Genomic DNA, 12,587 nt, shown 5'->3' with positions numbered 1-12,587 from the left:
CCAGCATCTGCAGGGGGATCCAGGAGCCTCTCATCTCTGCTGTTCATGATGGCAACTCGACTGCAATGGGTTTGGGGAAATCCAGGAGCCATTTTGTGTATCTGATGCTAGCTGCTTGCAATGGAGTTACACTGTGTGCCTTTGTTCCCAAGAGTTTTCAGCAAGTACTAAATAATTCTGACAAGGAGATAATTCAGTTAATGTTCACAGGGGCCTGTGTAATTACTGAATTACTTGCTGCCTGTAATGTGCTACATGAAAGTAGATAAGGAGGTTCATAAAATGTGGCTAAGCAAATATTTTAACTTGGGAGGTATTATATTAATTTTGACGGAATACATGGCCCTTAAGAATCAAAGATGTTAACATAGTCCTGTTACTGTCCAACATTAACAGTTTTAAACAAAGGTCAGGGTGCCATCTACAGAGATCTCAGCCTCCTTAGTGCAATGACAAACACACGAGGAAAATAATGCTAAAGTTTGGAGATTTATTGATTGAGACACACAAGAGGAAAATACTCAACACAAGGCAAAAAGCATTAAAACTGAAATTAAGTGATTATGCCAAACACAAAAACTATATCAATATTTCTTCTTGAGACAGGGAATATTGGTTTAAGTCTCTTATTCTGTCAAGCAGGCCTTTCTGGTAGGGAAGAAAGGGTTAGTTCTGTTTGATTCTGAGTGGGGAATGACAGTCCCTTTCCTGTTTTCGACAAAACACATGAAAAGGAAAGAGGAGATTGGACAGTAAAAGATGGGGAAATATGGCTTTTGTTGATGTTTTCAGGATACCGGGCAGGTGGTCAGTCACGGATTTATGCTTGGGCCAGGAGCCTGGCCATGATAGCTGTTGCTCTGGACACTGGTTCACCTCCCTAGTCAGGGACACCGTCTGGATGGTCTGGGCAGGTCCCTCTCCTTCACTGGTCCTTCTTATGAAGCAAACCTGATCCTGAGAGAGATGGGTCCTGAGTCGCAGCTGCTGCTCCTGATTTTGCCACGTGTTTCTGTTTGCTCTCCCTGGTTCCCCCAAGATAACTCCACAAGCAGGAACAATAGCAGACTTTGCCCAGTTGCCTTTGGACTCCAGTTACTTGATAAGGAGTGATTTTAACCCAAGGCCTAGGCAACTAAAATGTGCTGAAAGCCAAAAGAGCCATCAGCAGTAATGGAGGACAGAGGCAGAGTGACTGCAATGCCATGAGGGAGTGTGCTCTCGAACTCCAACAACAGTCAAGAAATGCACATTATTGTTGTTGTACTTCCAAAGGGTGCCATGTACAGAACTCTAGAAGGTCACCAATATGGTGTCTTTGAGGATGTGAGAAGAACCTAAAGTGAGAAGAAGGCAGAAGGGCCCAATGGACTCTCCTCTCCAATGGCACGGGCCTTTTACTTCCATTTCAGCACAGTGCTGTCACCTTTCTCTGAGAATACAGGACATGAATGGGTCCAGTGACTCCATCCTGCATAAACAATGCCCGTACCCCCATGCTTACCTGACTCAGTGTAAATAACAGGTTACGGGCTGGGGAATGGTTTTAGCTGCCACCAGCCTCCTACAGCAGGAAGAGTGGAGCCCATCAGCTTATGCTGGGACCACACTTAGTTACCAACATTTGAACCTGTTGAGAGATAAGCCAGGGTCCTGCATGCTGGGGGTCCTCTGCCTTTCTCTCCACATATTTAACTACAGAATCCTGACTAGCTGGAAATCTTTAATGTTACATAAGTGCTCAAAACAGCCACCACATCCTTTCCCATTTCCCCTAGGATGCCTGCCACGAAAAGAGAATAAAGGAGAGGGGCGGGAACAAATTCAATCAGTCATAGAATCATAGAATATCAGGGTTGGAAGGGACCTCAGGAGGTCATCAAATCCAACCCCCTGCTCAAAGCAGGACCAATCCCCAACTAAATCATCCCAGCCAGGGCTTTGTCAAGCCTGACCTTAAAAACCTCTAAGGAAGAAGATTCCACCACCTCCCTAGGTAACCCATTCCAGTGCTTCACCACCCTTCTAGTGAAAAAGTTTTTTCTAATATCCAATAATAGTCCTTCAACCCAGAAATTATTTGCTCTTTCTCTTTCCCTTTCCTTATAGCCTTTTTCTCTTCTTCCATCTCCAACTCATTCTATGCACCTCCATGCAAATTCCTTCCTTTTTTTTTTATTAGCAGAGCCAATAAATTGTTGCAGAAACATGTTTATGGGGCTAACTTTACAATTCCCAGAAGAGGCTTCATGTACAAACATTTCGGTGCATAAACTGGCCTTCAGGATTTCATAAAACTAGGGTGAGATCTGACTAGTAAGGTAGCAGTTTAACAACTTCTCCCTTCTTTGGTATTCAAAATCCTCAGTCTCCTAGGTTGCATGGCAGGGGATAATTCTTTTCCAGCACATTCCACCAGGTATCTAGCTAATTATCCTTTTTTCCTTCTTCCCTGTAGAACACTGACTTGATGGGTCAGCTTTTCCAGTTGGTGTTTCCCATGCTGTTTGAAATCAATCAATTGTTTTAGGGTAGTCACATCTCTTCCACCACTTTGTGATTGTGATTCTTGCTGCAACTAACAAAAGATAATCAGTTCTTTGTAGAGCTTATACACTGAATTTTGGGGAAAATTCAACAAAAAACAACAAAAAGTTATTGACCAGATGGCAACCCACAATCTTCTTAATGGAGTCCCCAACCTTCTTCCAAAACTGTCCCAGCTTTTGGGTAGGTCAACCACGTGTGAAGAAATTCACCTGTTTTGTTACACTCTCTCCGGCCCATCCCTGTACCACAAATGTATGTCTGGCTTTAAGGTGGGGTAGGTACCATTGTTAGAGGATTTTAACATAGTTTTCTTTTATAAGCCTGGATATTGAGGTACAAGGGCCACTTTTCCAAATGCTTGGCCAATCCTCATCCTTAATCTCCATACCCCAGTCTGCATTCCACCTTTTCATGAGCATATTTTTTCCTCTAAGTGACAACTTAAAATAACTTTCTATAAGGTGGAATGAAGACCCTTGTGTTTCATAGGTGTGATGAGTAATTTCTCAAAGTCTGTTCATTTTCTGCATAGGTTTGACTGTCTAAGAGGGTGGACTGAAAAACGTCTCACTTGCAGGTATTGGTACAATGGAACTTTAGTATCTTTTGCAAACTTCAAACAATCTAAATGTAGCTTCTCTGAATAATTGACCAAATCTTATTATACTGATATACTCCCAGGTGTTAACATTTCCCAGAGTTTTATTAGAGTTGAATTCTGTGATAGCTATTCTTGGCATTAGAGGTGATGGAGATGGGCTTATTTTTGTGTGTGTTATCCCACATCCCTGTTGGTGCCCTCTTAAAAGTTGCTTGATATTATTTTTGATCCAGAGATTTTCTTTATGAAAGGAATCCTATGTGGTTTCATTGTAAGGTAATGTGTCTGTTTTACTGCTATCCGTGGTTATTAGAAACTGGAGGTATCTAACAAAGCAAATTTCCCATTTGGCTTGCCCAGTAATAACACAATATTTGTTAGCGCCAAATCCCCCCTTTTGCCAAGGTCTGTTTAGGCTGGTCTGTTTGATTCTTGGCTTCTTGTGTCCCCAAAAGAATTTGCTCTTTACCTTCAAGTAGTGTCTACGGGACAATGATTTGGAAGACAAAACTGATGTGAGGAAAGATATTTGTTTTGACTGACCAGTTTTCTGAACCAGTTCTAATGTTACAGCAGCCTGGCCATTTTTTGGACATAAGTATTTCCAGGGATGGCAATGATATGGCCACCCATTTTTAGTTATCTTTATTTTTTAAGGTTTTATGCAGGTCAGGATTTCCACTAATATCCAGCAGATCAGACTTCTATCATACTTCATGTTAAAATCTGAAACTTTACCAAACTTAGAAAACCCAATAACAATGGGAGATTTCGACTATCCCCATGTTGACTGGGTACATGTTTCCTCAGGATGACATACAGAGGTAAAGTTTCTAGAAACCATTAATGACTACTTCTTGGAGCAGCTTGACCTGGAACCCACAAGAGGAGAGGCAATTCTTTGGGATCATTAAGGGTATAGGGGCTATAGAAATCTAAGATATGTTCTTACCGTTATTGCTAATAGTCCCAGGAAACTAGGGCCCAACCCGGCCAATAGGATAGGAGCCGAAAGCCCAGGCTCTTGAGGAAAGGGGACCAGTGAAGGGCATAACATAACTAAGGAGCCCAGAGAGAAGTGATTAGAGTGATCCTGTGATCTTCAGTCCAACACATTTTGCTGCTGTCTCTGTTAAGTTTGTAAGATGGTTCTGGGCTCTGCCTTGTGCTGGCTAAGGACAAAATGATAGGTTGAGAAGTATTTTGTGGCATCTCCTACTAGGGACACCCTGAGGTGTCCCTGTCCCACTGGGTAGTGGGGTGGGGGGACCCCGAACAGCTCCCTTCCCAGTGAAAATCCCTGGCTCACAGTGATGTTACATACACATGAAGCAGCAACACCTGTGCCTGACTCCACCTCCTCAGATGGTCACTCGACTAGCCCAGGCTGAGATACAGTGACCTAGTGGGGACGGGGTGTATATGATAGGTCAATAACTCCTTTCTGTGTTTGATTGCATGGTGCTGCACCCACTTACTCTCTCCTGGGCTCCACTGCCTTTCCCCAGTTATCGTTCCCTTCCATGGGCCCCAAATCACTTTCCATCTCTCCTTCCCCAGCAGTGTTAATGTGAGGGGGGAACCAGCCGGCTGTTTCGTGGCGTGCTCCTCCACTCCAGTGTGCGGCATGGTATGGCCCTTTGAGGCAAGCTGGGCTCCGCCATGCCCATATCATAGCAACTCTTCCTCAGCCTCACTGATGAGCTGGCAACATAAGAGCTAATTAGTGACCTCAACTGAGTGTAATGGGGCTTAATCAGAAAGACTGATCCAAGCTGTGGTAGTGAAGCATGGAGAGCCCTATTTCAATAGAGCTGGGAACTTAGTAGAGAGAAGAAGACCCTGGAGGAAGGAACAAGGGGAGTTCCCCTCTGGGAAGAGCCTGAAGAAGTCACGCTGAGAGACCCACGGAGCAGAATAGGCTCTTTTGGGGGAGCTCTGAGCTAGGGCCTATGAGGAGAAGGGAATAGATGAGAAGTGAGAAGCCCAGGGGGGCAAAAGGACTATTAGTTATAAGAGAAACTTTGCAGAAGGGAGCTACCAAAGGAAAGCTGTTGGAATGCCTGGGGGAGGGAGACAGTAGAGGAATCCTGGTGGGAAAGAAGCAAGGTAAGAAAAGCTGTGCAGAGGCCAGGAGAAGGGGCCAGGAAGCAGAGGATTTTAGTGGAGTTTGGGTATTTGATTTGGACTGTGAGTTGGCTCTTCAGTTACCTCAGAAGGAAACTGAACTGTGTGTGACCTGGCTGGAGGGCTGAACCACAGAAGACCTGGAACCAGGTCCAGAGGCAGACAACGTGCAGGAGGCACTGGAGCTGAGGATACTGGCGACAGGACACATGGATACAAGGGGGCACTTCAGGGATGACTGTGTGCCACCACAATGCAGAAGTTGTAAGGCCTGAACAAATCTAACCTTCCAGGAGCCCTACTTAGCCCCGTGGAATATATGCTGCTCAGGATCTAAAGAGGAGGCAGCATGCTTTGTTCCATCAGAAACATGAGGCTGTCAGTGCGGCCCGCGATCTAACCCATTGTGTTCGGCACAAAGAAATCGCCTTGAAGTTTCCATTGTGCTGCCCCAGACACTGCAGCATGAATTTGTCACCGTGCCACCCAGCTGTGGCCTGAGAGTGAAGGCATTTACTGACAGGGCGGTGCTCGTGAGAGCAAACCTCTTGTCCATCCATGGACACATGGGTACCACAATGGAATGGAACAAGCCTGGAGTGATAGCCTCACCCTTATCCCCCTCCTGTCCCGGCAGTGCCTTAGAGCTCCATCAGTGTGACGCACAGTGCGAAGGGAACGCAATGGGATTTTTATCATTACTACTTACTGAGTGCTGCACGCAGCATAAACTCTGCTCCATGGAGTTTACAGTCTAAGCTAGACTCAGCAACTCACTCTAGACCCGTGGTTCTCAAACTTTTGTACTGGTGACCCCTTTCACATAGCAAGCCTCTGAGTGTGACCTCCCGTATAAATTAAAAACACTTTTTTATATATTTAACACCATTATAAATGCTGGAGGCAAAGCGGGGTTTGCGGTGGAGGCTGACAGCTCACGACCCCCCATGTAATAACCTTGCGACCCTCTGAGGGGTCCCGACCCCCTGTTTGAGAACCCCTGCTCTAGACAAACAAGTGACATTTCAAGGCAGTATGGAGATTTTATTTTTTCATTAGATATTAGGTTAGGCAAGAATTTTTATAAGGGTTCATTTTAATAGGAAAGCTCAAAACCAAATTGCAGCCTAAGCTCATGGAAACACTGCAGGCTGCACCGAGTGATTGTCACAAATTACAAGAGACTTTTAGTGGGTTTAAAAATTATAGCAAACACTAAATGCATAGATCCCCACACAGAGCCTCCTTCCACGCCGCTCTTTTTGCATGTCCTGAAAATGAAAGACAAACAATTTTGCTATTGGCACCTGCTTTGCTCTCCCCAGCTGCTCCGTTTTAGTGCCACGAGCGGGTGTAAGAGCAGATTTCAGTATTAATCATCCACATTAGTGAGCGTCCATATTGAACTCGCAATTCCATAACGTATCAGCTGAGGGCTGGTGAAATGTTATTTTCTGGTATTTGCTGTGGATGAGAAGGAGCTGACGCTGTTGGGTGAGAAATTCCAAACCTTCAGGGCGGGGTTCCCTTTCCCCCCCAGCCAGAAGGTGAATTGTGGGCAAAACTGGGAATGTCCCAGAATGGCCCATTGGAAAAGGCTGAGATGGTCCATCAATGAGTTTATTATCTGTCTCCCTTATGAAAGCAGATGTTAAAGGGATGTCCATTTGATGAATATAACATTGTCAAGAATGTTTAAAATAAGCCCTTATCCATTTGGAATCCCCCCTCCACACACCAATAGAAAGCCATTCCCTTCTGCGTTGCAGTGGGGTGATCCCGCTGAAGCCAAAGGTGTATGAGGATGGATCAGCCAGGGTGGCTTGAAGTCAATGAGAGGAGAATTTGACCTGGAATTTGTCACAGGGCCTTGACTCAGCTGGAGTGCTGTTCTCTGGCTGTTCTGGTCTATGGTTAATAGCACCAGCAATTGAATGGCCCTCCCCAGGCCGTGAAGGTCAGGTGACTGAGGTGAGGCACACGGGAAGGCTGGTCTAATAGTCACAGCGCTGGCCTGGAACTCAAGAGAGTTCCTCTCTACAGAGTCTAGCTGCAGGGTCACTGTGAGGTCTGAGGGAGAGAACAATGAGGGATGATGGCAGAGGGGTCATGTAGACTCTCCTCCTCAAAGGCACTGGCCTTTTTTTGCTGCAGTTTCACCACAGTGCTTGCCCGACCTCACAACATGGGGATTGACCCAGTGACTCCATCCTGTCCTGAGCTCAGGGCGTGTGTCATGCTGTCCCTGCACTACATAGCCTCCGCTTATTAATTGATGTCATTGCTGAATGCAAGCCCCAAGCAGAGGGCTCTTACCTCAGCCCAGTAGATGGGGACATCGCTGCATAGGAGGTTCAGAGAGGTGCCCAGGGTCGTGCGGTCGGCCAGCTGCCTCTCGCGGAAGCTGTAAGACATGCTGTTGTCTCCTGGGACCTGCTGGGAAACAAAGCGAAACTGTTTACATTGGCATGAAACCGAAATTAAATTTTAGAATAAAAACAAATATTCCAGAGCTGATTGGAGCTGCCCGCTCCCAGAAATTCCCTGAGAACTCTCACTGCTTTGATTTTAGTCAGTAAAATTCCTTGTAGAGACCCCAGAGAAGGGGCCACGTGCCAGCTAGTATCTGGACCTTCTCTGGCCAAGCCGGCTCACTCTTCTACCGCACTCACCTGTGTGGTGAAGTTCTCAATTCTCTGAGTAATTTCGGCCAGGCTGGGTATGGCGACCTTATCCATCTTCACAACCAAACATTTCCTTCTGTCCTGAACCCGGAAGCCAATGAGACTCTGGAAGGCAATGGGGAGAAAGATTGGCTGCACAAGTCAAGACAAAGGGTATGTCTACTCTGCAACATAAGTCTGTGCTTGAGCCTGGGCTCAAGCCTAACCCCCCTCGTGTCTACACTGCAGTTGCGCTGACCCAGAGCTTGGACCCAAGATCTGAGGACTGTCCAAGCTCGAGTTAAGCCGGGACCCAGGGCTCTGTGGCTTTGCAGTATAGACACAGCCCCACTTGACTCGGGTCCCAGGATTGTCCCACAATTCCATGGGACAATTTCCTTAGTCCTCTCTAGCTCAACGATCTGCAATCCACTCTATTGAAAATGGAAGCCACCCCCCATTGTGAACAGCAGCAGCTCCGGTCAGCATAACCCATTCTTTTCTGATCACCCATCTGCAAGCACAATGTCAGAGAGCCTCCTGGGTTGGCAATGGAGAGCGAACAGATCAAGCCTTTTGCAAATGAGCAAGGCAGGCAGTAAAGTTTTCTTACAGTGTACCCCAGTCCTAGGGCTAGAGTGGCGACATTTCAGCGTGGGGGTGGGGAGATGCTAGGGATACCATTACTTTGACTTGGGTCTGCACCCTGCAGTGTGGACGTCAGAGTCCTAGGTTTTAGCATGGCTTAGAAAAGTCTTAAGGTAGGGTTAAAATACAATATAGATGCCCAAGCCCAGGGTTCCCTAACACGAGTCAGCTGACTCAAGTCCCACTAGCCCTGGGCTTGCATTTCAGTGTAGACACACCCCCATGGCATTTGGTGCATGAACCCACTGTGCATCAGTGTGTGAGAAATGGGTGGGGGGATATGCCAGCGAGGGGAGCAGGAGGAGTGTGCAGGTCAGCAGCGTGGCTGCCAATGAGCTATTACAGCACCGCAGTGGAGGCCTTGGGGGCTTGAATGTGAAAGGCTAGACCGGGGTGTCAAATGCCTGGCCCATTGGCCAGCTCCAGCTCCCAGCATGAACACCTCACTCTTCCCACATTCACTGTGATTCAGGAGGGCCGGAGACCTGAGTGGACATGGCTGAGGAGAGCTTGTGTCTGATTGGCCACAGGCAACTGGGCCCCTCCTCCTCCTGAGCGGTTGCCACCAGCGCCCCACAGCCTGAGCTCAAAGAGAGCTCCTTCCCTACCCATCACCCTCCTTGGTCCCATGGCTGCCAGGCCCCAACAGCACCAGGCTGAGGAGAGCAGCTGCTGATCTGCCTCCATCACTGCTTCACGCTGCTCTCAGCAGCCCAGCCGCAGGGGAGAGTCTCCTTCTCCCTCGCTCCCGCTGGCCACGACTGAGCCCTGTGCACCAGGACCCGAAGGTGGGGGAGCAAGTGCCTGGAGGGGAAATGGAAGAGGAGACCAATGTCCAAAGGAAGCTGGTTAAGAGAGAACGGGGCTTGGGGAGGGAGGCATGTGCTGAAGGGGGGCTGAGCTGTGAGAATTCCCACAGAGGGGTGGGTGAGAGGGGGTGGGGAGGACAGGAAGGGCCCAAGGGGTGGGGGCTAAGTGTCTCGGTATGGTGGGGGTGGGGGAGAGAAGTGCCCCCAACAGGGTAAGAGACTGAGGGAAGGAAAATCACAAGAAGCTGGAGTGGGGACTTATGAGGAGAGGCTGAGGGAACTGGGCTTATTTAGTCTGCAGAAGAGAAGAGTGAGGGGGGATTTGATAGCAGCCTTCAACTACCTGAAGGGGGGTTCCAAAGAGGATGGAGCTCGGCTGTTCTCAGTGGTCGCAGATGACAGAACAAGGAACAATGGTCTCAAGCTGCAGTGGGGGAGTTCTAGGTTGGATATTAGGAAACACTATTTCACTAGAAGGGTGGTGAAGCACTGGAATGGGTTACCTAGGGAGGTGGTGGAATCTCCTTCCTTAGAGGTTTTTAAGGCCCGGCTTGACAAAGCCCTGGCTGGGATGATTTAGTTGGGGTTGGTCCTGCTTTGAGCAAGGAGTTGGACTAGATGACCTCCTGAGCTCTCTTCCAATCCTATTCTTCTATGATTCTATGACTGCCCATAGTGGAGAAAGACAGAGCTCAGTTAATGGACAGACTAAGGGAGGCTGTCTATTGCCTTTAAATGCAGTATTTAATGTCACTAACTAAAGGGGCATGTTCTGCAGTCAGTGATGATTGTAAAATTTGCCTGTTGCCAGTGATGGTCTCACCCCAGGTCCATGGACTTTAACTGAAAGGGTAAATGGGCCCTTACTACCGTGAGCAAGGCTTGAGGAAAGGAAGGAAATGACACCATCCAGACCGTCTAGAGTGTAGTTCCCAGCTTGTATAAACATACTCAGTCTAGCTTGATGAGCGCTAGCACAAATATAAATAATAACATACTTGCAGGAGCACGGGCAGCGGCAGCACAGCGTAGCCAGCCCAAGTATGTACCTACAAAGGTGGCTTTGTGTCACCACTGCCAGTGCTACCAGCGGTATTAGTTATACTTGTGGAACTAGTGTGAGTATGTGTTTGTGAACTGGGAATCTGAGCCCTACCTCCTAGTGTAGATGTAGCCAATATGTGATCTCGCCACTATGGAGAAAGCATCACATCGTGTAAGCTCTTGTTGTGTTTTCTGTCCTGACCTGCCTCATGTGCCAGGTATTTCTAAGGGTTCACACACCAGTCTCGTAGGAACAATTTTCACACCTAGTGCTCTGAGATCCCATTTACTCTTTCAAGTCAGCCTGGAACATCTGTGGGACTCACGTGTTTATAGTCATACACGACAGTCGCTGAGGTTGTGTTGCCCTCGATGTGAAAGGCAGCCACGTTCTCCTGGCTGCTCACCATCATCATCTGCTCAGTCACTTCCCCGTTGCTTCCACTGCTGGTGATTTGGATGATCTGTTGGAGACACATCACACATGGTAAAATGTTTTCATTGGACTCTGCTGCCTCTGAGACTGTTTGCATGGACAGGGACTCTGTAAACAAACAGCTGGAAGGTAAAAGACCAGTCAAGTATTGGGCTTCCTGGCTGTGACGGTGTCCCTTGGTGATACGGCCTCCGTCAAAGGCTGCTGGCTGATATTTACCAGCTGGGCAAAGCCTGAGAGGGGTGAATTGCACAGAAGATCCACAGTAAAACAGCAATAGGCATCACTGACCTTTAGGCTTTTCTCTTCCAACAAAGCCAGATTGGAATGCTGACACATAGTCAGCATTTGGGAACATGAGCATAACTGTGTGTATGAGTGTAAGAGGGTGGCCTGCTCCTTTAAGGGCCAGAGGCCGGGGCCAGCCAGCCCTGGTCTATTATCAGAACGAGCTGGAAAGGGAGTAAGGGATTATAAAAGCCAGCAAGTGACTCAGCTGAGGGGGACTGAGAGTCTCCTGCAGTGGTCCCTGGAGAAGGGTGGCTCCAGGTGGGAAGCCCTGGGAGTGTGGCTGGGTAGCAAGCCCCAGCTGGAAATTTGGATTTTCCTTTTGTGAGTTTGGTCCTTTGGACAATCAATGGAGCCCAGTGTAACAATAGCAACAGACACTTTCTGTTTCCTACGGGGAACTGTTTGGAAGTAACCCCTCTTGGGGAGCTGTCTGAGAAGCCATGAGGCTGCAGAAGCCAGGGTATCAGCAGCCACAGTAAAGCTGGAGTTGTTAATGGACCCTATGTCAGCATGAGATCTTACATGGCAGAAGATCCCTACACAACGAGGCATAAAACACCCAGAATCAAGATGTAAAGATTAATGTGGCGTGGCTGATAATTCCGCAGGCTGCTGAGGAAGCCGGCCTTCTCCCAGACCAGATTAATGGCACCTGCCTTCCATTACCCGCTCTACTCACCTTTTCAGTGTGTTTCTGAGTCATGTAAACTCCAATCAGAATGGCTCCAGTGATGATAATGGCCAAGAGGACCACCACCACGGAGATGAGGATGATCTCCTTCCGGTTCTTGGGCACTGCAGGCATAAACCTGTATGCCTGGGGAAAACGCACATTACATTCTGATTATAGACACTAACTGCCAATGACCTGATGTTAACAGCTGCTCCACAGCAAGGGAAACACGGACTTCTAATGGCCATTGACCAATCTATAGACACTGGTGTGGAGCTTGTAATCAGGATGAGGGATAAAATATACATCCTGTCTTGATTTAAAGACTCCAAATATCTAGTACATCCTTTGATAAGCTGTTCCAATGGTTTAATGTCATATAAAACATACAGATTCACTCACACAGATGCCTTCTTCAAATCGAGCTCACGCATTCAGACATTCATTTTCTTATTTGCGGACAGCACTCACATGCAGGCACACCCTCAGCACACAAATCGCAATCCAATGTAATGCAAAGATAGATCAGCATCACTCACAGGTGGCTCTGCAGGCATGGTGGGCTTGGTGCTATCTTTGGAGTCCATTTCTGCTGCACGTTAAATGCAAACCCAGAGATGCTGCCTTCTCCCTGAGGAGCCGGGCTTTATATAGAATCTATTTGTATAAGAGTGGAATGGGCCAAGGGGTGTTTCCCCTTCCGTACTTCAGCGAAAATTCTTGCCAGGAACAGATCAACCAACTT

At 47.6% G+C, this 12,587-nt stretch overlaps 1 protein-coding gene across 1 annotated transcript; it reads right to left on the bottom strand.

Annotated features, from left to right (window-relative positions):
• Window positions 1-6,474: 6,474 nt before the first annotated feature.
• LOC135889120 (pulmonary surfactant-associated protein C-like) lies at window positions 6,475-12,429 on the bottom strand. The gene is made up of 6 exons (XM_065416925.1): window positions 12,382-12,429; window positions 11,849-11,986; window positions 10,769-10,906; window positions 7,951-8,067; window positions 7,595-7,714; window positions 6,475-6,549 (listed from the first exon to the last, which is right to left on the bottom strand). Exons 1-6 carry the CDS (start codon window positions 12,427-12,429, stop codon window positions 6,475-6,477), a joined length of 636 nt encoding a protein of 211 aa, XP_065272997.1.
• Window positions 12,430-12,587: the final 158 nt, after the last annotated feature.

Source organism: Emys orbicularis, chromosome 15, assembly GCF_028017835.1.
Source record: "Emys orbicularis isolate rEmyOrb1 chromosome 15, rEmyOrb1.hap1, whole genome shotgun sequence".
In the NCBI taxonomy this organism is placed as follows: domain Eukaryota; kingdom Metazoa; phylum Chordata; order Testudines; family Emydidae; genus Emys; species Emys orbicularis.
This window is presented reverse-complemented; position numbering and strand designations above follow the sequence as displayed.